Source organism: Erpetoichthys calabaricus, chromosome 13, assembly GCF_900747795.2.
Source record: "Erpetoichthys calabaricus chromosome 13, fErpCal1.3, whole genome shotgun sequence".
Taxonomy (NCBI): domain Eukaryota; kingdom Metazoa; phylum Chordata; class Cladistia; order Polypteriformes; family Polypteridae; genus Erpetoichthys; species Erpetoichthys calabaricus.
The window spans coordinates 35,747,369-35,770,264 of NC_041406.2; the positions used below are offsets into that span (position 1 = coordinate 35,747,369).

Sequence of the window (22,896 nt, forward strand, 5' to 3'; positions counted from 1 at the left end):
AAGTGCACAAAGCACCGCACTCTCCACAATTCTCCAATCAATAATACAAATCATTAATAAACAATAATCATACTCCTCCAACTCCCAGCAGCTCCGTCACACTCCCACCCGACTCCAGCTCGGTCTGCAGGGGTTTCCCACAGTCCTTTTATAGTCTATGACCCTGAAGTATTTCTTCTCCGGGTCAACACCACATCTTCCTTTATCAATTATCCCGGAAGTACTACGGGCTTCCATCCTCGTGACCCCGAAGTACTTCCGGGGTAGTGTAATCGTAAAAGTCCCCGGGTCCTTGGTGAGCCCCCCCTGGCGGCCCCCACAGCACCCAACAGGGCTGAAGAGACGGACACCATGTCCCATGCTGCCCTGCGGGAATCCGAGGAACCATTTGCATCCAGGGGAGTTGCCATCTCAAAAGGCTATATATATGTTTGATTTAATTAGCCTGACATAAATCTATTGGCCAGAAATTCCCTCCTGGAAAGTAGAAGCCTTACCAAATTATAAATTACTGGTACTGCCAAAAGTAAAACTGATAATTAACTAAATGATTGATAACATCAATCATTTTTCTTACATCCATACACCATTTCCTACAGTACATATATTTGGTGCTCCCAGGTGAGCCCAAAGTTAAAATTGTAATTTTTCTATAGTACTCATACATAGATTACTGTATGTTACAAAGGAATACACTATATGAATCGCACCTGATATGTCTGTCATGTTGTTGGACTTAACATTTTGAAACTGAGCTGTTAAATATTTTTGGTGTTTATGTACATAAGTCAATATTTGAATTAGGGTTGAAATTAATAAGTTTCGACCTTCAAAATAATCTAATTTTTTTTTTATTAATACCATGTTCATCCTAGCATCAAACTGCAGCTTTGAAACACAATACAAATTAATTTTGAGTAAACATTCTGATAATTCTGTATATTCTAGATACAAAATGCAAATAAGCTATAAAGAATACATGTAAACCATATAAAGAACAAAAACTTACTCTCTCCTGTAAGGTCTACAGATAGTATGGCTCTAGGGTACAAGAAAGTTGTATGTTTTGAAGGTGGTGTGCTGCGCATGGCTACTGTACTCATAGGTCGGGCTGGGGGAGAAGGACATCTTTCCAAAAAGGCTAAAGAAATGTCATCAAAATCAGAATAATCTACAGAAGAAAAAATAAAGAAGTCACCATGATTTCGGTTAATAATATTACATTATTTCAAACTATACCATATCAGATTTTATCCTTTATATTTTAAAACCACAAAAAACCCTGAAAACATTGAAAAGCAAAAGGTGAACAAATCACTCTGTAGAAAACTATTAATACATAGTTAAATTTAATTGACTCAAAAACCATAAATGCAACAGACCTGGAATTTTTATTTATGACTCGGAACAAGGCAACACTTACACACAATTACGATGCCATCAAGTAATTGCTTATAATTAACTTTATATTTCATCTAATGTAAATTAAATGAGAGGAAGTTTAAATCTAATATAGTTTTGCTTTTTTCATTCTATCTAAAGATTTACAGCAATATAGAAATATCAAGACAATCATAACAAGCAAAGGAATTTAATCAATGGAAGTCAGTGGTTGATAAAAGTGAAAACATTTTAGATGAAAATAACATCACTAAATAGACCTCTCCATGTGTGGATTACATCCTCCATGGTGACCCTGAACAGAGACACTGCACGGGGTAGTGTGCTGAACCCTTCTGTGCTCTGTGTTCACCAGTGGCTGTGGAGCCAGACACAGCCGTTGCTCTGGTGGTGAAGGTGTCATGGAATATTACTAGCACCCAGCTGCCCTCTACTGATGACATATAATACTTGCTAACTTAGAAAGCAAAACACGATATAAATAAAAACCTCAACCATCCTGTTCTGCAGGCTTTCTCACAACTATCTTCTGACAAATGGTAGAGAATCATTGACGCTCACACCAGTAGATCCAAAGACAGTTTCTACCCACAGATCGTAATTTCAGGCTTGAACCTGAAGAACCCACATTTTCCACCTAGTGGGCTGGCTTAAACAACATTGTTGCTGGGAGTTGGAGTTCATAGATGAACTGAACAAACATGCATAAATTGGTGATTATTGGATTCACATTTTTATTTTCCTTTTCCTAATCTTTTTATTTTGACTAACTACAGTACTGGCAAGTCCCCAACACTATGTTGCATACTAAATAACATATACTTTCTCTGTGTTTGTTTTTTGTTATTTTATAGTCCGCTCCTCTGAAGAGACATGCAAGTAAGAATTCCATAGGACTAAATACAACATGATAAACGTAACATTAAAATATTAAAAATAAAAACACAAATTGTTTATTATAAGGCATCTAAATAAACATACGGTACTTACATAAATGCTACCAATACTGGAAACTAATTTTAAATATATACAGGTATATACTTATCAGCAAAGAGTTCATTTAATTTTACACATTGGATTTCCTAAAAGCTTTCTGATTTTATTTTCATAGCATTTATTTCACCTTATCAGCAGACCGGTTATTTAGAAGTTAGGACTGGTATATTTCAATCTTTTCTTTCTGAAATGTAGTTAATCCAAATATCTTTAATGAGTCTGCTGCTTCCCAAATGAACTTATATAGATGATCAATAATAGAACTAGCAGGGCTGATGGGGTCCCTGTGTGAACTGATATGTGTTAACATCCAACTCATCTGTCTCTTTATGCTACTGAAACAAAGCCATTTTCAGCATTTCTATCATTAAGTCGGTCTTGTCATTAATAAAAATCATGTGCTTTTACCATTATGGATTACGAAAATTTTTAGACCACATATTGCTTTAACAAAAACAGTTTCTATCTGTTGTAGCTCTTTATTAATACTAAAAGTAAAAAAATGAACTAAAAATACACATACATACATATATACATACACTTACCCACACATATAGAAGATACAGGATAGACTAATGCTTCTAATAGGCAAATTTTTTGAGAAGAAATGGACCGATCTGGCTGATATTATAGCTAAGTTTAATTCAATAACATTAATTCACGAACAGCAGCAATAGTCGGAGCAACATTTAACTGAAATGATTATCAGTGGATTTGTATATAATGTTCACTATTCTTAAATTAAAATTTTGAAATATTAAGTGACTGACTGTCTACAGCACTTCAAGATTGCTCAATAATGTACCATCATTATTGACAGAAATACTGTACTATATTTAAATAAGCTAAAACACTTCTGCAGACTAAAGAAGCTATGCAGGAAAAAAAAAGATAATTGAAGGTAGGAATGGGCTGTATTGAAATAAATGTTGGAAGCCAAAGAAGATGTATGAAGTGAAATCTGAGAATACTTTGGCTAAGAGTTTTTTTTTTAACTTCATACCATGCTGTTTCGATTTCTTTTTCTTCTTTTTTTTCTTCTTTTGTTTTACTTTGAAATGGTCCTTTTCTTTTTTTTCTTTTCGCTCCTTATCCTTATCCTTCTTTTTACCTTATTAGAAAAAGAGGAAAAAGGGTTATAGCACATTAATACAGAATAGCAAGAGTCTGTATAATTTGCTAAAAAATAGTAAAGCTAAAAATCTGAAATAAGGATAGGAAATAACATGCTGACAAACCTTTTTCTTCAAGTTTTAGTTTCTTCTCACTTTTACTCAATCCTGTAAAAAATAAAAGTTTATATTTCAGTTTCCAAAATTGAATGAGAGTTACATTACACTATCTCTTCACTTTATTATTATTTATCAGATTAAGGTAGCATTTTTCCCTGAAACTTTAAACAAATTAAATTTACCAGAGTCTGGATACTTGTCCTTTTCTATTACTTTCTTTAGTATTTTTTCATGAAGACTTTCAAAGCTCTTTTCTCTCGAAGGAAGAGGACATTGAACATCTGTGCCTTCTGAACTTATAGAGGCAGAGGATCTCTTCTTTTTGTTTGATTTGGAAGATTTAGAAACTATGGGTGATTCCAATTGTAAAACACCAGTATAGGATGAAACAGCTATCAAATAAAATACAATTTAAGTAATTACATTACTGAATATATAGAAAAATTAGAAAAATACAAGGTAATAAAAATATGTCAAACAGCTGACAAACATATTATTGCATTCTGTACAAAGCCAAAATTTAAAGGTAATAAAACAAGGTACTGGCAGTAATTCCAATTTACAAATATGTCCTCTTCAAGCTAATTTTTGAAACTACTCAAACTAAAAAAAAATTCAGAAACATTAAAATGATTTTAATTTGCTACTTAATAGGATTTTACTCAATGGATTTGTCTGATCATGGTATGATGTAATACAGAATTGTAATGGTGCATTATCCGGGACTATGTAATTTGAAGATATTTGGAATGTGAATAATATTTTGGGCTAGACACAAAATTAAGCGAACGTGGTTACTCTCAGATGATAACGCTTCTCAACAGCTGCTCATAGTTACAATGATACAAGGATACTTGTGCAAATATTACACATCTATCATCTCATTTTGTGACAATTAGTGGTGTTGTTTTACTTGCTTTTTGTGGTTATTATTATAGTTTTGTTACTAGTCTGTAGACTCATGCAAGTAAGAATCTCATTTTATAAAGTTCAACTTCTTGATCTAAAACTTGAAAAAAAAAATAGACATACAGAAAATAAAATCATATTAAAAATCTAAATATCAGTCGAATTATTATTGTGCCTTTCAAATCCTTAGCTTCAGTAACTCATGGCAAATGTGGCAATCTGAACATGAGATGAATATGTCTGAAATAAATGTATAAAAAAGGACAAGATAAGCAGAATAACTATAGTTATTCCTGTAACAATCAAATGTTAAAAAAAAGAATAAAAAAACTGCAATAAATGTATACAGTAAATTTAGAGAACTACAACATATAAATAAACCCAAATTATTAAATACTAGAGTGCAAAATGTATTAGAATGTATTAGAAAGCATAAATGGCAAATTTAGAGATAACAAGGAGTAATTAGACATTAATTACATGGAAAACACATACTTGAAGATGTTGAAACTGTTCGCCTTCTAATAATTTCATTATTTTCTGGTGAAATGGACACAGGTACAGAAGCAGAAGTTGCCCGTGTGCGTGTTGCTCGATCCGGAGATCCAGTTTCTGACTCGGTCTCTTTGTCTGTACTATGATAATACTTCAGATGGTAATCCAGCAGTTTTGCTTTCCTAAAGGCTTTGAAACAACCAGGAACCTTACATTTAAATTTATTGTGGTCTAAATCAACTGCAGATTCCATGGTAGATAATCGGTCTTCTTGCTTTTTGATGTGTATTACTAAAGATAATAGAATAAAAATAAATAAAAAAAATAGATGATTATTCATAAATCAGAATAATATACAGCAAATGCAAACAGGTTTTAGCTAATACAACACACACTCAGTTTTAGCAAGTTTGCTTTTACTTTATAAACAATCAGAAATATAGGAAAGAAGTTCACTCTAACTACAAAAAAAAAACCCAAAATGATGCTAATTTAACAAAAATACTTATACTTTTATGGAAATCTGTAGCTCAAGGTCCTCTGTCTTGTTCAGTCAGAAAAAATTACAATTACCATTTGTCTTTTTGGAACATGGGAAAAAAATCAGCCATCAAATGATCAGTAAATATTCAGGGCTTAGTTTTATATTTTCAAAGAAATATTTTTCTCTTACACCAAATACATGAAGAATTTTTTTTTAATTTCAGTCATTACAGCTGAATTATTTAGGTAAATAGTACACATTAGAAAGACTAAATTTTGCCTCTAACTTTCCTTTAAGTTTTTAAACAGGGAATTAATGTTTACTTAAATTTTCAAAACCTACAATAAGATGCACAGCTGTCTATCTTCCTTTGAAAAAATAAATGTGGTCTTTTCAGAAAGGTAAATTTGGAGGACAATGACACCAAGAAACAAACACATCTGGATTCAGTGTTGTAAGAAGTTATAAATGTCAACATTGCCTTTCCAATAATCTGTACTGTTGGGTAGAAAGAAAAATTTGTCTTACAGCTAGGTCACTGTATTCTATGAACAGCTAGTTAGTGTGTTGCAAAGTTTAACATGGAATGAAATAACTGTCTTCATGTTATTTATTTTATAGTGACATATTTTAAAAACTGTAATAATAAAAAAAAAAAATTAAAAACTCAGTAATATATAAAGGTTAAAAAAAGCAAAAACATATAATTTATTATAACAACCAGTAATTGAATAATAATTACAATATTAATTTAGGTATTCTTTACTTGGCAGTTTTTTTATTAACAAACTATTCAAAACCAAATATGACCAGCAAAACTGATGTCACAAAAAGAACCAAAAGAAATAAATCAAATGAGCAAGATATAATATGTTCTATATAGTATTTATAAATCTGTAGTAATAGCTCAAAAGATACCATATAGTGAGGAAATTTTAAAACCAAATTTGAATATGCATGTTAATATGGCATAGGTTTTAAAAGAAATGTAAACCCATGTTAGAATATGCATGTTAATACCCATTCAGTTAACCTCCTTTAGAAATGGCACATTTCTCTTTTATAGTGGTTTTTACAGAAAATGAATGCATATCTAGAAATAAAAGGCAAAAACATTCTTTATATTGAAGATACACAGAGCTTGATCCCTTTAAGTAAGTACTGTCTTGCTTGCCTTTATTTTCCTTTAAACATCATTCTATGCCTTTAGTTGAGGTCTCTTCTACAACCTGCCCAGGTGCTCTGCTGTTCTACAAAGTGCCATTGGTCATTTCCTGCTTTAACTCTAATAGCTGAAGATCCCGTGGTAACTGGAACGTGATTTTATTTTTTAACATATTTGATCTCACGTTGACTTGAGTGAGGTTTCATGTGTTTTACAATAGATTCATAAGATACTGGAGTAAACATCCATCAACCCATTCTCCGAGACTGCTTATCATTGACATTATTTAAAAACTTTCAAAATCTGAAAATCCAGGTAAATCATTGTTTCTAAACATTTAAAATTAAATGAATGGGCCAGATTAACTTAGTAGGTTTACACCTATGCTTTTGATTTGTGTCCCTTTTACTTTCTTGTTAACAGCTCTATTAGCTGTCTATTATCCCTGATACTGTAACTATGTCAGAAAGAACATCAGTGTTTGATAATAAAATTGCTAAACACTGCTTCTCTTCATCAACTTTATTATGTTCTACTGAAGATCACCCTGGAAACTGAAAGTAGATCCTTAGGTTTTCTTGAAGTGGACAATTAGTAAATGAACAATCAAGAAGTAGGTTAAGTATACAGTTTACAAAAAGGAGGCTAACCTTCTGACTCAGTTGTGCAAAGGAAACAATGTCACCCTTAATGATAGCAAACCAAGGCACTGGATTATAAAATTCCAAAGCAGAAAGCAGACTACACTGACATCTACATTGGAATCGGTGCTGTTAAAATGGAAAGCATCTTTAAATTTCTTGGAGTGACTATCTTCATTTAACTGAAGTGACTATAATACATTTCATCTTTCATCAAAAAAAACATTTACTTTCTCAGCACTTCCTGAGGACTTGCATTTCTTCATCAGTTCTCAAACTCCTACAGTTGCACAGCAGACAGCATCTTGACATCTTGGTATGGCACATGCTTCACTCAAGAATGTAAAGCACTGCAGACTGTGGTGAAGGAGTCACAGAGCATTACCAGCACTCAACTGCCTTCTATTAAGGACTTATAAACCAATCACTGCCTTAGAAAGGCAAACAGTAATATTAAGGACCTCAGCAACCCAACAGAGTCATTTTCTTCCTTCTCCCTTTTAGCAGATGTCTTCATTACTCACAATCACCATAGAGTGTCATCCAGATGTTTCATATCCCTTGAGGAATCTCCACCAATCATCATACTGGTTCCCCATTGGAGAATCGCCACCAATCGTCGTTCCTTAGTCCGCCTTGGAGAATTGATGCCGATCGTCGTTCCTTGGTCCCCCTTGGAAAATCGCTACCAATTGTTGGTATGGGTGGGAAGTTTTGCCATTTTCCCCTTGCCCGTTGCGGCCACTGCAAGGCATTCAGTAAACCGTTCGTGACCCTTTCCCATTCAGTGCTATTATGATTCAAGACTCGGCACAACTCAAGTTCAGAACAACACAAATGAAAATAGCATGGACAAAAACATAGCAGGCAAGCTGTGCTCTGAAAAATGTATCAATTAACACCGATTCCTAGTGTCAACACATTCTGATACCTAGTCTGTCTCATTTCATATTGTATCACTGACATCCATTCTGGACTTGGATTCCCCAAAATACAGCAATAAATCTTTAAATATTGCAAGAATTTTGTGCCTCACGGCCTCTCATTGACCTAGAGAACACGTTGGGCATCCACTGCCTAAATTAATACAGCAATACATTTGATTAAGAATCACACCACATATCACAAATAACACATAATGCCTGATATGACCACAGAAATATGAGACAATGTGCAAGTGGCCCAAACTGTTGGATAGGTACGTTCATTCTACAAGAATGTGTAAGGTGGGCAAGCCAATCTGCACTGGTAATCAGAAGGCTACCGGTTCGAATCCCATAAATGCCAATAGGGACTCTGCTCTACTGGGCCCTTGAGCAAGATCCTTAACCTGCAATTGCTAAGCGCTTTGAGTAGTGAGAAAAGCTCTATATAAATGCAAAAAAATATTATTATTACCACATTTCTTTTCAGCACTAGAATTCACCGCTTTTTTTAAAATCGGGAATCTAACTGCTTCTTTTCCACAAAGTGGGAGAAGCATATGTATGCTTTTTCAAGTTAAGCACTATAAACCACAGGTAGTAGCTCTTGTCTCACTTCAACAGCGGGTTAAGGGAAAAAGGTGCTCTGTATCCATATACTGATTAGCATAATGCCTTGTTCTCTGGATCAAGACCTCCTTATCTTTTTTTTTTTTCAAAATTACTGTGGATACCTCTAAAGAGTATATAGCACTGGATTTTTTTTATAAGTCATCACCACCTGCAGCCTACTGTTGACTGGAAAAGCACAACACAAAAGCGAGTACACATTTTCCAAAACAAAAATTGCAGTGGCAGTCTAACTCAGGATGCATCACTTGTAAATGGCAGTCATGTAATCGTAACCTCCCTAGCATTAAATTTTTTTCTCAAAAAATCATGTAAAAAGTGTTGCATTTTTGGCTTGAAAAACTACATTGTTATTAAATCTCCTCTTTCTACTGCAAAACATACAAAACACAAAAAGTACAAATTCAGAGGTGTAAAAAGTTTAACACAAATATTGATAATAATGAATAACTAGGGGGCTCTGCCCCCTACTCGCTTCGCTCGCCAACCCCCAATCTTTAGGAAATTTCTTTAAACAATTTTTTTTTTTTTTGGGAGTCCCAACATACTAAATCTTTTAAATGAGGTCCATGAGACATGTGTTTAATGACTCTGTACCATAATTCAGGATAGGTTTCTCTATTATTTAATTTCAGCACAGACAAAACAATCTACATCATCAGGAGTTAATCATTTATTTTGCAAAGTAACCAATAAATGCATGTGAGGGTTTGCAGATAAATTTTGTGCAAAGTGCGATACTTTTGGACGTATAGATTTTCTAATACGTCCAATCGTTTAATTTTTTTTATTCTATTTTGCATCGCTTCTTTGTGATCATAACGTTAAAATTTATAAGAGCTGAGCGAGCAGAAATGTGTCTGTCAAAAGCATTCACACAAATGAGATGAGAGTACCGCGTGCGTGGTTGTACAGTGGAACCTCTAGATACGAGTTTAATTCGTTCCAGAACTGAGCTTGTATAGCGAATTTCTCGTATCTAGAACAAACTTCCCCATTGAAAATAATGGAAATCCAGTTAATCCGTTCTGCACCCCAAATATATTAACATAAAAATCAATTTTCCTAACAAATAACACTGATAAATTATATATACTGTAGTCTACCTTTAATAAATAACACTGGTAAATAATATAACTGATTATTAAAAGAATCAAAACAGGTGTCCAAAGTGCAGTAGAGCATTCAATAAATCTTTAAATAAATAATCCTTAAAACAGTTGTGAAGTGGAGGTTTAAAATACACAAGAATAACAATCCTTTAACACGAGGTTAAAACGTCAAAAGGATGCCGTCTTTAAAAAACAGATGACAATCCCCGGTGCTTCTTCTCTGTTAGCGTCTCACCTGCGGGCTCTGCAACAGGTGAGACACTCTTAATGCAGCTGACCTTCTCTACACCGTCCTGCTTCAGCTGTTTGGCTCGCCTGTTCAGCTCACTGTTCAGCTACACGCGAGCCTGCACTCACTCGCCTGCCTGCCTGCCCCCTCTCTCTCTCTCTCTCTCTCTCCTCTCTTTTCTTTTACTTTTTCTCCCCCTTAACCGGCTCGCGCTTCTCTATATATGCGGGGAGGACATGGCAGCTGCAGCCCATCAGCCACAGGAACAATCATGGATGTGGGCAGTTTCCCACCTGTGCACTTAAGTGAGAAACGCAGACACCGCAGATCGCGGCTCGCAACTGCTACCCCGCCCCCTTGCTAAGCCGCGAGCTATACCCACAGCCTGGCTCGTGGCTCGTTACGCGAGCCAATGCTCGTATTTAGATCTGAAATTTTCGCTCATACTTTCCTCGTATTTTGAATTTCTCGTATACAGAGGTGATCGTATCTCGAGGTTCCACTGAATATGGTTGAGAAGAGGGCATTACTTAAAAAAATCTCAAGGCCAAGGTCTCAACTCACGGGACTTGAAAAAATCTTCCAGAAAGTCTCGTCACAGGTTTTTTTTATTATAACAGAGAGATAATATGAATAATAATAATAATAATGCCAATACTGTATATAATGTCAAAAATGTCTTGTGTTGTATATCTTTGAACGGGAAAACTGCTAAGGTGTATGGTCACTTACCTGACACCGTTCAGCACAATGGTTCGTCTCAGCATCAATTCTTTCAATCAAGTCATCATCAAGAAATAACTTGAAGTATGTAAATTAATCTTGGTTGTTAACGTTCACTTTTATTCCTGGCTGCCCTATAAAATCAAAACGAGGCGGTGCTGGTTTATATGAAGCATCAGAATCCATTTCGGTTTCGCTGTCCATTTTAATTTCACTTTGTCATCACTGCTGATGACAGGCTCCTCAACATCACTGCTCGTATCACTATCAAGAGCGTGCAACACCTGGACTGCTGAAAAACGTTTCTTACAAGACCCGTCCACACCGTTGAAAAGGTAATACTCAGGCCAGACACTTACGTAAGACATGCCTATACCTTTGCCCAAGTAACGCTCGGCACTAATGCTGTTAGCATTTTTACAGACTGAGTAATTCTCTGGTCTAATGCTTACACGAAACACATCTATACAGCTGCCCGAGTGATACTCGGGACTAATGATTTTAACACTGTTTTCATAGCCCAAGTGACCCACGGGTCAAATGCTAAGGAGGTAAATGTTGAAATACTGGCCACTGGAATGTAACTGCATTACCTTCAATGGGAGTTTACACATATAATCATTTTAGTTCTGTGTAGCCCACTCTCAGCTGTTGCACTCGTCATGGAGACAATATTCTAAAGATTTTAATTCTATTTTAATTTGCCCCACCTCTAAACAATCGTTCATAATTTTTTTTTTTACTACTGCTAAAAGCACCTAAAATGGGCACGTGAGCATCAGATCTTGACCATGGAACAATGGAAGAAGGTGGCTTGGTCTGATGAATTATGTTTTCTTTAAGATCATATGGATGTGTGTGTGTTGTTTGCCTGGCAGCAGGAAGCACTACAGGAAGAACCAGTGACTATTCCTTCTACTTTAGAATGAAGTAAATATTAATATATATGTTTCTAGCCATGAAAATTAAATGAAACATACTTTTGGATCAATTTTTCAAAATACACTGATACCAGAAAGCTAGATTTCAAGAGCCTGAAAGAACCTTGAAAAAAATCAATTTGCTGTTGTACCCAGAGAGTAAGCTATACTATTAGTTTATCTTTCTTGATAATCTGAAAAACACAGTATGATTTGAAAACAAAATAATAACGCAATAAGGCTTTTCATTAAGAGAGCATATGCAGCTATCAATAATATTAAAACATTTAAGAGTAATTTCAGAATATGGCAAAAAATATGTAATTTATTCTTAAAATTATTAAAAAAATACAGAAGTATACATATAGAATAAGATTTACACTTACCTGTACATCTCAAACAGTACAATATCAAAGTAACTTACTTTGAATAATTATTGAAATGTTACATTTTAAGTGTCTATAAAATAGTTTAAAATGAAATATAAAACTGCAAATCAAGTAAACACCATTTTAAAAAGGCACGTAATAAGACACTATTTATAAGTGATAATAATTATGTGTGAAATTCAATCTAATAATTAAAACAAAATGTGAAATTAAAGCAAAAAAAAAAAAAGCACTTACTTGGTTCTCGTATATGTTTATTAGGTTTAAGGGTCTTGGGAACACTTTTTACAACGGAAACTACAAAAAATGAAAAGAAACTGAATGTTATGATTTGATCATGCTATGTAATGAGAAATACATTAAGCTAGCTCCTGTAGTAAATTATAAATGACGTGTGTCATGCTTTTAACAAATTATTTCTGATAAATACACAGAAGGGTAAGTGAAAGACAATCAATCTTTCTCTATATATTTTATATATACAAATACTATACATGTACTGTGTATATATACATTATATACAGTATAAACATTTATATTAATATGTACAGTGGTGTGAAAAACTATTTGCCCCCTTCCTGATTTCTTATTCTTTTGCATGTTTGTCACACAAAATGTTTCTGATCATCAAACACATTTAACCATTAGTCAAATATAACACAAGTAAACACAAAATGCAGTTTGTAAATGGTGGTTTTTATTATTTAGGGAGAAAAAAAAATCCAAACCTACATGGCCCTGTGTGAAAAAGTAATTGCCCCCTGAACCTAATAACTGGTTGGGCCACCCTTAGCAGCAATAACTGCAATCAAGCGTTTGCGATAACTTGCAATGAGTCTTTTACAGCGCTCTGGAGGAATTTTGGCCCACTCATCTTTGCAAAATTGTTGTAATTCAGCTTTATTTGAGGGTTTTCTAGCATGAACCGCCTTTTTAAGGTCATGCCTAAGCATCTCAATTGGATTCAGGTCAGGACTTTGACTAGGCCACTCCAAAGTCTTCATTTTGTTTTTCTTCAGCCATTCAGAGGTGGATTTTCTGGTGTGTTTTGGGTCATTGTCCTGTTGCAGCACCCAAGATCGCTTCAGCTTGAGTTGACGAACAGATGGCCGGACATTCTCCTTCAGGATTTTTTGGTAGACAGTAGAATTCATGGTTCCATCTATCATAGCAAGCCTTCCAGGTCCTGAAGCAGCAAAACACCCCCAGACCATCACACTACCACCACCATATTTTACTGTTGGTATGATGTTCTTTTTCTGAAATGCTGTGTTCCTTTTACGCCAGATGTAACGGGACATTTGCCTTCCAAAAAGTTCAACTTTTGACTCATCAGTCCACAAGGTATTTTCCCAAAAGTCTTGGCAATCATTGAGATGTTTCTTAGCAAAATTGAGACGAGCCCTAATGTTCTTTTTGCTTAACAGTGGTTTGCGTCTTGGAAATCTGCCATGCAGGCCGTTTTTGCCCAGTCTCTTTCTTATGGTGGAGTCGTGAACACCGACCTTAATTGAGGCAAGTGAGGCCTGCAGTTCTTTAGACGTTGTCCTGGGGTCTTTTGTGACCTCTCGGATGAGTCGTCTCTGCGCTCTTGGGGTAATTTTGGTCGGCCGGCCACTCCTGGGAAGGTTCACCACTGTTCCATGTTTTTGCCATTTGTGGATAATGGCTCTCACTGTGGTTCGCTGGAGTCCCAAAGCTTTAGAAATGGCTTTATAACCTTTACCAGACTGAGAGATCTCAATTACTTCTGTTCTCATTTGTTCCTGAATTTCTTTGGATCTTGGCATGATGTCTAGCTTTTGAGGTGCTTTTGGTCAACTTCTCTGTGTCAGGCAGCTCCTATTTAAGTGATTTCTTGATTGAAACAGGTGTGGCAGTAATCAGGCCTGGGGGTGGCTACGGAAATTGAACTCGGGTGTGATACACCACAGTTAGGTTATTTTTTTAACAAGGGGGCAATTACTTTTTCACACAGGGCCATGTAGGTTTGGATTTTTTTTCTCCCTAAATAATAAACACCATCATTTAAAAACTGCATTTTGTGTTTACTTGTGTAATATTTGACTAATGGTTAAATGTGTTTGATGATCAGAAACATTTTGTGTGACAAACATGCAAAAGAATAAGAAATCAGGAAGGGGGCAAATAGTTTTTCACACCACTGTACACCCACACGTTGACTTTTCTTATATACACACACACAAGAATACACAGATAAAGAGTTCAACAATTTTTGAGCATGACATATACATTATTAAAGAGAAACACCAATAAAAGCAAAAAAAAATTGTTTTTCTACATAATCCCACAATTTATATAGAGTTCATGAAGCTTTCTTTTGCCACTTCAATGATTACTTTGTCTTTCTTGTGTAACCATTCTTGACTTTTTCATATTTGGCATAAGGCTTCCCACAAAAGCAGCCCTTTAGATTGAGAAACAGTTGGTAGACACATGGAGCTAGGTCTGAAAAATACAGCGGGAGGAAAATCTCTCAGAATTAAAGAGTTCTATAGAGCTTCCTTTGTAATCCGTTCAAGGTCAATTGGGACATTCTTGTGAAGCACTGGGGTAATCACTGATATCAGCTTTCCTCACTACTTTTCCCAAAATAACTGCTGCAAACGTAAAAGCAAACCAATGTAATACTGACTAGTTAGGCAAGTCTTTTGAGACATATAATCAATATGGCAGTACACCTTTATAATCATAAAAAAAATAAATAAATAAAAAAATAAATAAATTGCACCTGATTTTGCTAGCACTGGCTTGGTCTGTATTTGCTTTTTAGAAAATTTCACAGAATTAAACTCAGGACATCATGACCACAACCATTAAAAATTTAATAACAGAACAATATTCAGCCTTGAGGTTTTCAGCATCTATATTGACTTAGGTTTGAAACAATAAACATGCATTATAAATTGCATTTATAGTGTATGTTTCTTCATTCCATAAAATGGCAAACTTCAAACAATCATACAGCTTCAATTCTAACACTCTTGTGAGACATTTGCCAATGACTACAGACTAGTACTTACAGTCATGAAATAATAATTTACATTATTAATAATAATTTACTTTCAACAAAAAAAGAGAACAGTGGTATGTCTTTCATTTCCTATGAATATCTGAGTACTGGGGTGTTTTCCGAACAAAGATTTTTAGTGAAGCAGTATTTAGTTATATGAAATTAAATCAAATGTGAAAAACTGGCAGTGCAAAAATGTGGGTCTCCTTGCAATTTTGCTGATTTTAATGCATGTAACTGATTACTTGCAACACCAAATTGGTTCGATTAGCTCGTTAAGCCTTAAACTTCATAGACAGACGTGTCCAATCATGAGAAAAGGTATTTAAGGTGGTCAATTGCAAGTTGTGCTTCCCTTTGACTCTCCTCTGAAGAGTGACAGCATGGGATCCTCAAAGCAACTCTCAAAAGATCTGAAAACAAAGATTGTTCAGTATCATGGTTTAGGGGAAGGCTATAAAAAGCTACCTCAGAGTTTTAACACTAGAATTACCAGAGCCTACGAAAAACTCATAGATCCGGCCCACCTTAAATCGCTTCTTAAAACCGTTCTCACCTCTCCGCCAGCGTCTTGTCATCTAAATGTACTGATAAAGACATGCTGTAAGCAGCCGGCTATTCCATCCCCCCACCGACTTAGAACGCACACGAACTTCTCCCAGCTCATGCCTTGATTGATTATCTGGGAGTGGAGTTTTAGAGTGGAAATAATAAATTGTTATTTGGAACACACGCATTTCATGTGTGTTGCATTTCTACAGTAATCTGTGTAAACACATTTTTAAAACAGAAACTTTTTTATATGCTAGTAACAAATGACAAAATGTAGGCATAAACTATATAATGTATGAAGCCTGAAGTCCAAATATCAAAGAAACACTTTCACAAAAGGTACAAAAAAAAAAAGCCGCCTTAGTGTGCAACATTGATACTCATTTACTGTGACTACTGCTGTGGCGCAACAGTATCAGTTGCTGACTGGCAATCAGAAGGTCACGAGTTCGATCCTGTATGACTCCCTTTTGAGAAGTGTTCTTATTTTTACTATTTTAGAATAAAAAGATACATTTAATGTCAGTCTGTAACAGCCGGTGTAATTTATGATATTTGCAAAGGTTAGCTTTGGTTTTTTTTTAATTCACTTTTCATTCTCTGTCGCGTTCAGGATCCTTCCCTACCCCATCTGACACTGCTGTTTTCACATAAGGACGCGCTATAGCTCTGCAGTGTATGACGATACATACGACCACGTGTTTTTTTTCCCCACAATCTTGCCAGTCTCCACATGTTGCTGTATGCTGTTTCTTTTGTACTCCAGGACATGCAGAGGAAAGCATAGTAAAGAGTAGTAACTTCAGCGCTATATGCAATCATCAGACACTCCCCATCTGACACTGCTGTTTTCACATAAAGACGCGCTATAGCTCTGCAGTGTACTTGTGACTGCATTGTCATACCAATGCTTGCGAACTGAAGTGTATGCATACACTTTTTACACGTGTATTTTTTGAGCATGCCCATGTAGCTCAAACACAGGAACATATGTTGATGTAAAAGTATAACAAAACAAGTGCAGTTTTATTCAAGACTATAACCGAAAAAAAAAGAAAGCAAGTTACAGTAGGCGGTTGACATGACAGCTTGCGTGGTGCAATGCTAAGAACTGCTGATTTCCATTCCGTGCTATATAACTGTTAACATTTGAATCTGATGATTGCATATAGCGCTGTCTTATTCAGTGTGCGCAAGAACATGCAGGTGGCCAGTTGCTGCGTGCTACAACGCACATTTTAAAAAAAGAAAGAGACAAATATGTCACGTTGTGATGAAATCATTTTATGACGTGAAAAGTACCAATCAGAAAACATCGTCGAAGTAATGCAATATTATTTGAAAACGAACATTGATTAAAGGTAACAAAGACTGACCTTCTCTCTCTCTCTCATTTTTCCTAGGGCACGAAGCGGAAGCGGAAGCAAAGCAGAAGCGGACAATGGCCGACAGTGAGGTGAATCGCATTGCAACTGTAGTCGAGGAACTCCAGGCACTCGATGAACAGATTCAGAATCTTCTGTCCAGACGAAGATACCTCAGAGATCTGAAGGCTCGGCTGTTGGATAAACCGTCCTCGCCATCTGTTATCGGCGTAACATCAACCCCGCGTTGTGCCGCGCAAGTCACCTTCACCCCCGCGCCTCGTAGGAGCGACACCGATGATGACCTCGGTGTATTTCAGCTATGCAGGCGGGGGTTCAAGGCCAGAACACCTCCATCGGCACAGGCAAGCATCGTAACCCAGAACCGGTTTGACCCTCTAAGCGTCCCCAGTTCGCCTTCAGCTCCTGGTGATGTAATTGTGGTAGGTGATTCTATTGTTAGGAACCTCAATATCACTTGCCCTAATAGAAAATCTTTTGTTTCTTGTTTTCCCGGTGCTCGTGTCCGAGATGTGACGAGATGTGCACCGGCGATCTACAAGAACAGGGCAGTTGGAGCCATTGTTATACATGCTGGCGTAAACGACATAAGGCACCGACAGTCGGAGATCCTCAAGGCAGACTTCACTTCATTAATTAAAGACACAAAGGAGAGGACCCCATCGGCAAAGATATTCATCTCGGGTCCACTCCCTCTCGTCAGACGATCAAACGAGTATTACAGTCGTCTGCTTGGTTTAAACAACTGGCTGCAGGGCTTCTGCAAGAATCAAGACATCGGGTTCATTAACAACTGGGATCTCTTTTGGGAAAGACCGCGTTTCTTCAAGCGAGATGGCCTGCATCCGAACAGCTTCGGCGCCCGGGTCCTCTCCGAAAACATATCGAAGGTAATTCGTTTATCTTGACTATCTATCTCTGCTTTTAACCCCTTCCGAAATGCCACTCCTGTGTTTGGTCATGATAATTGTTTAAAAAAATCTTCCATAAAAGTGCGCAACATAAATACTGTAATAACCAATCTTAATGCACATAGAAAATCTAGGCAATACGGCATAAACGCCAATAATTTAATTAAAGTTACTACTTTAGATGAACAATGTATTAAAACTGTAAAAACAGATCATAGATTAAATAAAAAATACACGCAGAGCGGCGCTAATAAAAATAACTTAATTCCTGTTCCCTATATCAATAACGCACATAGTATTCATCTCTGCTCCTCCGAAACATTGAATATGGCACTATTAAATATTAGAGCTTTAACTAACAAGACGTTTTTTATCAACGACATTATTAGTGAAAAAAAAAATAGATTTTATTGCACTAAGTGAAACGTGGCTTAGCTCAGATGGCGCAGCTGTTTTAATCGAATCTGCGCCTCCGGATTACAGTTTTACTCGTGCTGATCGCCAAGGAAAGAGAGGTGGAGGGCTAGCAAACATTTACTCTAGCAGGTTAAAATGTAAAAATATCAGTTTTGGTAAGTTCAAGTCTTTTGAGTATCTCGCCATTGTTATTCAGGGAGATTCTCACGTTCTAGTATTATCCGTGTATAGACCTCCTAAATTCAACGCGTCTTTCTTTGAGGAATTCTCTGACTTGATGTCAATCTTAATTACGAACTATGACGCACTCTTAATAGTCGGCGACTTTAATTTTCATGTAGATAATCAATGTGACCAAAAAGTAAAAGAATTTATGAACCTCCTGGACTCTTTTGATTTGAGACAGCTCGTTAATCAGCCTACACATAAAGCAGGTCATACGTTAGACTTAGTAATTACTAAAGGACTAAAAGTTGATATAAAGCAGGTCATTGATACGGGTCTTTCAGACCATTTTCTTCTACTTTTTAATATAGAAATAATGATAGAAAACACTCATGAGAAGCATATTGTTAAAAAACGCTTCTTTGACTCATCAGCAACTTTAAAACTTACAAACATTCTAACCAATCAGTCCGTTTATAGTGCCAACTATAATAGCGAGGAGAATGTAAATAGTAAGGTGGAAAGATTTAATACTAAAGTGAGGGCTGCTGTTGACATAGTTGCACCTGAAAAGACAGTTAAAAAATCTTCTAGCATTGTTATACCTTGGAAGACCCAAAGAGTGTCTGATTTAAAGAGAACATGCCGTAGAGCTGAGCGTAAATGGAGGAAGACTAAACTAACTATTGACTATGAGATATTAAAAGTTAAAATAACAGAATACAATTACACAGTCCGTCTTGAGAGGCGCTGCTATTTCTCTAAGATTATAAATAACAATGCTAGTAATCCCAGAGTGTTATTTTCGACAGTTGATCATCTGTTAAACCCAGGTAACTCAAAGGAATGCCTCCTAAGTACTTCCAGTAAAACCTGTGAGGCTATCGCTGTATTTTTCAATCAAAAAATTAATGATATTAGAAATAACATAGTATATCTCCCCAACACTAAGGATCCCCCGAAACCCCAGTACTCCATAATAAATAAATTAGAGTCTTTCACTAGGATAGATTTACCTGATTTACATAAAATAATTTCTCAAATGAAACCATCCACCTGTGCCCTTGACCCAATACCAACAAATTTTTTCAAAGAAGTATCGGGTGTGCTTATTGATAATGTTCTTGACATAGTAAATTCGTCATTAGATACGGGGGTCTTCCCAGACTGTCTTAAGACTGCGGTAGTTAAACCCCTACTTAAGAAAAATAATCTCGACCCCTCTTCTCTTGAAAATTATAGACCCATCTCTAACCTGCCTTTCTTAAGTAAAATTCTAGAGAAGGCAGTCATTATGCAGTTAAATGAGCACCTCAATAAACATGCTATTCTTGATAAATTTCAGTCAGGTTTTAGAACAAATCACAGCACAGAAACTGCACTCGTTAAAGTAGTAAATGACTTGCGGGTAAATGCAGACAGAGGCCATTTATCTGTTCTCATCCTCTTAGATTTGAGTGCCGCATTTGACACTATTGATCATAATATTCTTAAGAATCGCCTTAGTCAATGGGTGGGCCTCTCTGGCAGTGTCTTAAACTGGTTTGAATCCTACCTGGCAGGGAGAAAATTCTTTGTTAGTTGTGGTAATTATAACTCAAAGACACATGATATTCTATATGGTGTTCCACAAGGCTCTATCCTGGGTCCGCTGCTCTTCTCAATCTACATGCTTCCATTAGGTCAGATTATCTCGGGACATAACGTGAGCTACCACAGCTATGCTGATGACACACAGCTGTATTTATCAATAGCACCTGATGACCCCAAATCTCTTGATTCACTAACACAATGTCTAACCTGTATCTCAGAATGGATGAATAGTAACTTTCTCAAATTAAATAAAGAAAAAACCGAAATCTTAGTGATTGGCAATAATGGATACAATGAGGCTATTAGAAATAAACTGGATGCATTAGGATTAAAAGTCAAATCGGAGGTAAAAAGCTTAGGGGTAACCGTTGATTGTAATCTGAATTTTAAATCGCATATTAATAAAATCACTAGGACAGCATTTTTTCACCTAAGGAACATAGCAAAAGTTAGACCTCTTATATCATCGAAAGATGCAGAGAAATTAGTTCATGCGTTTGTCTTTAGTCGGCTAGATTACTGTAATGCACTCCTCTCAGGACTACCCAAAAAAGACATCAATCGTTTGCAGTTAGTGCAGAATGCAGCTGCTAGAATCCTTACCAGGAAAAGAAAATCCGAACACATTTCTCCAGTTTTGATGTCACTACACTGGTTACCTGTGTCATTCAGAATTGACTTTAAAATTCTGCTTATGGTTTATAAAGCTTTAAATAATCTCGCCCCGTCTTATATATCGGAATGTCTGACACCTTATATTCCAAATCGCAACCTCAGATCCTCAACTGAGTGTCTCCTTAGAATTCCAAGAGCAAAACTTAAAAGAAGTGGTGAGGCGGCCTTCTGCTGTTATGCACCTAAAATCTGGAATAGCCTGCCAGTAGGAATTCGCCAGGCTAATACAGTGGAGCACTTTAAAAAACTACTGAAAACACATTACTTTAACATGGCCTTCTCATAACTTCACTGTAATTTAATCCTGACACTCTGTATATCCAATTCATTATAATAACTATTCATTCAAAATTTGTACTAACCCCTACTCTCTCTTCTGTTTTCTTTTCCGGTGTCCTATTGGTGGTGGCTTGTGCCACCACCATCTACCCAAAGCACCATGATGTTCCAACAATGATGGATGGATTAAAAGCCAGAAGTCTGTATAACCATAAGCATCAAGTGACTCCGTGAGAACCCTAACTACAAAGAGGACTATTTCATTTATGTTAGGTAGAATGCCCAAAGGGGACTGGGCGGTCTCGTGGCCTGGAACCCCTACAGATTTTATTTTTTTCTCCAGCCTTCTGGAGTTTTTTTTTTGTTTTTTCTGTCCACCCTGGCCATCGGACCTTACTCCTTTCTATGTTAACTAATGTTGTCTTATTTTAATTTCTTATTTGTCTTTTATTCTTCTTTTCTTCATTATGTAAAGCACTTTGAGCTACTTTTTGTATGAAAATGTGCTATATAAATAAATGTTGTTGTTGTTGTAGCGTCAGGTTGGGTGTGAAGTTATACTGGCGCTGTTTGAGTCAGATCAGAAGCTGAATAAGCTGAACAAGCTCCTGTTCTGACTCCAAGTAAAAAGCATGAATTAATCAACAGAAATAACCGCGATCGACATTTTAAACTTAATGATTTACAGTGTATACCAATTTATAAATTTTATGTCCGTTTGAGGGAAAAAAACACTTGCTCCAAAGCTGGGAATCGAACTCGCATCTCTGTAGCAGGGCAGAGCTGTTGTGCTGCAAGTCAGCAAATTTTAGTGTTAAGCCACAGAAAGTGTCGAGTCATCCCTGCACCTTTAGTGAAAGTATTTATTTGATGTTTGGACTTCAGGCTTCACACATTCTATAGTTTATGCCTACATTTTGTAACATTTATTACTAAAATATGAAAAAGTTTCTGTTTTAGCAATGTGTTTACACAGATTACTGTAGAAACAGAGCATGCATGAAATGTGTGTATTCCAAATAACGACCTATTATTTCCATTCTAAAACTCCAGCAGTTCAGTCACTCCCAGATAATGAAACAAGGCATAAGCTGGGAAAACTTAGTGAACGTTCTGCGACGGTGGGGGATGGAATAGCCGGCTACTTGCTGCTTGTCTTAATCGGCACATTTAGAAGACAAAAGAGAAGTGAGAACGGTTTTAAGGTGGGCCGGATCTACGAGTTTTTTCGTAGACTCTGGTAATTCTAGTGTTAAACAGTCAGTTTCAACTGTAAGGAATGTAATCAGGAAATGGAAGGCCACAGGCACAGTTGCTGTTAAACCCAGGTCTGGCAGAACAAGAAAAATACAGGAGTGGCATATGTGTAGGATTGTGAGAATGGTTACAGACAACCCACAGATCACCTCCAAAGACCTGCAAGAACATCTTGCTGCAGATGGTGCATCTGTACATCGTTGTACGATTCAGCGTAATTTGCACAAATAACATCTGTATGGCAAGGTGATGAGAAAGAAGCCCTTTCTGCACTCATGTTACAAACAGAGTCGCTTGTTGCATGCAAATGCTCATTTAGACAAGCCAGATTCATTTTGGAACAAAGTGCTTTGGACTGATGAGACAAAAATTGAGTTAT

The 22,896-nt window shown here is 36.3% G+C and overlaps 1 protein-coding gene across 2 annotated transcripts in view; it reads right to left on the minus strand.

Moving 5' to 3' along the window:
- Positions 1 to 22,896, minus strand: part of phf20l1 (PHD finger protein 20 like 1) — a 72,404-nt gene that overhangs the window by 17,669 nt on the left and 31,839 nt on the right. For both annotated transcript variants that reach the window (XM_028818126.2, XM_028818127.2), the window contains 6 exons: positions 12,487 to 12,546; positions 5,034 to 5,324; positions 3,812 to 4,021; positions 3,636 to 3,677; positions 3,401 to 3,508; positions 1,010 to 1,171 (listed from right to left, as the gene is read on the minus strand). In XM_028818126.2, coding sequence (XP_028673959.1) covers positions 1,010 to 1,171; positions 3,401 to 3,508; positions 3,636 to 3,677; positions 3,812 to 4,021; positions 5,034 to 5,324; positions 12,487 to 12,546 — 873 coding nt within the window. The remainder of the gene's footprint in view (positions 1 to 1,009; positions 1,172 to 3,400; positions 3,509 to 3,635; positions 3,678 to 3,811; positions 4,022 to 5,033; positions 5,325 to 12,486; positions 12,547 to 22,896) is intronic.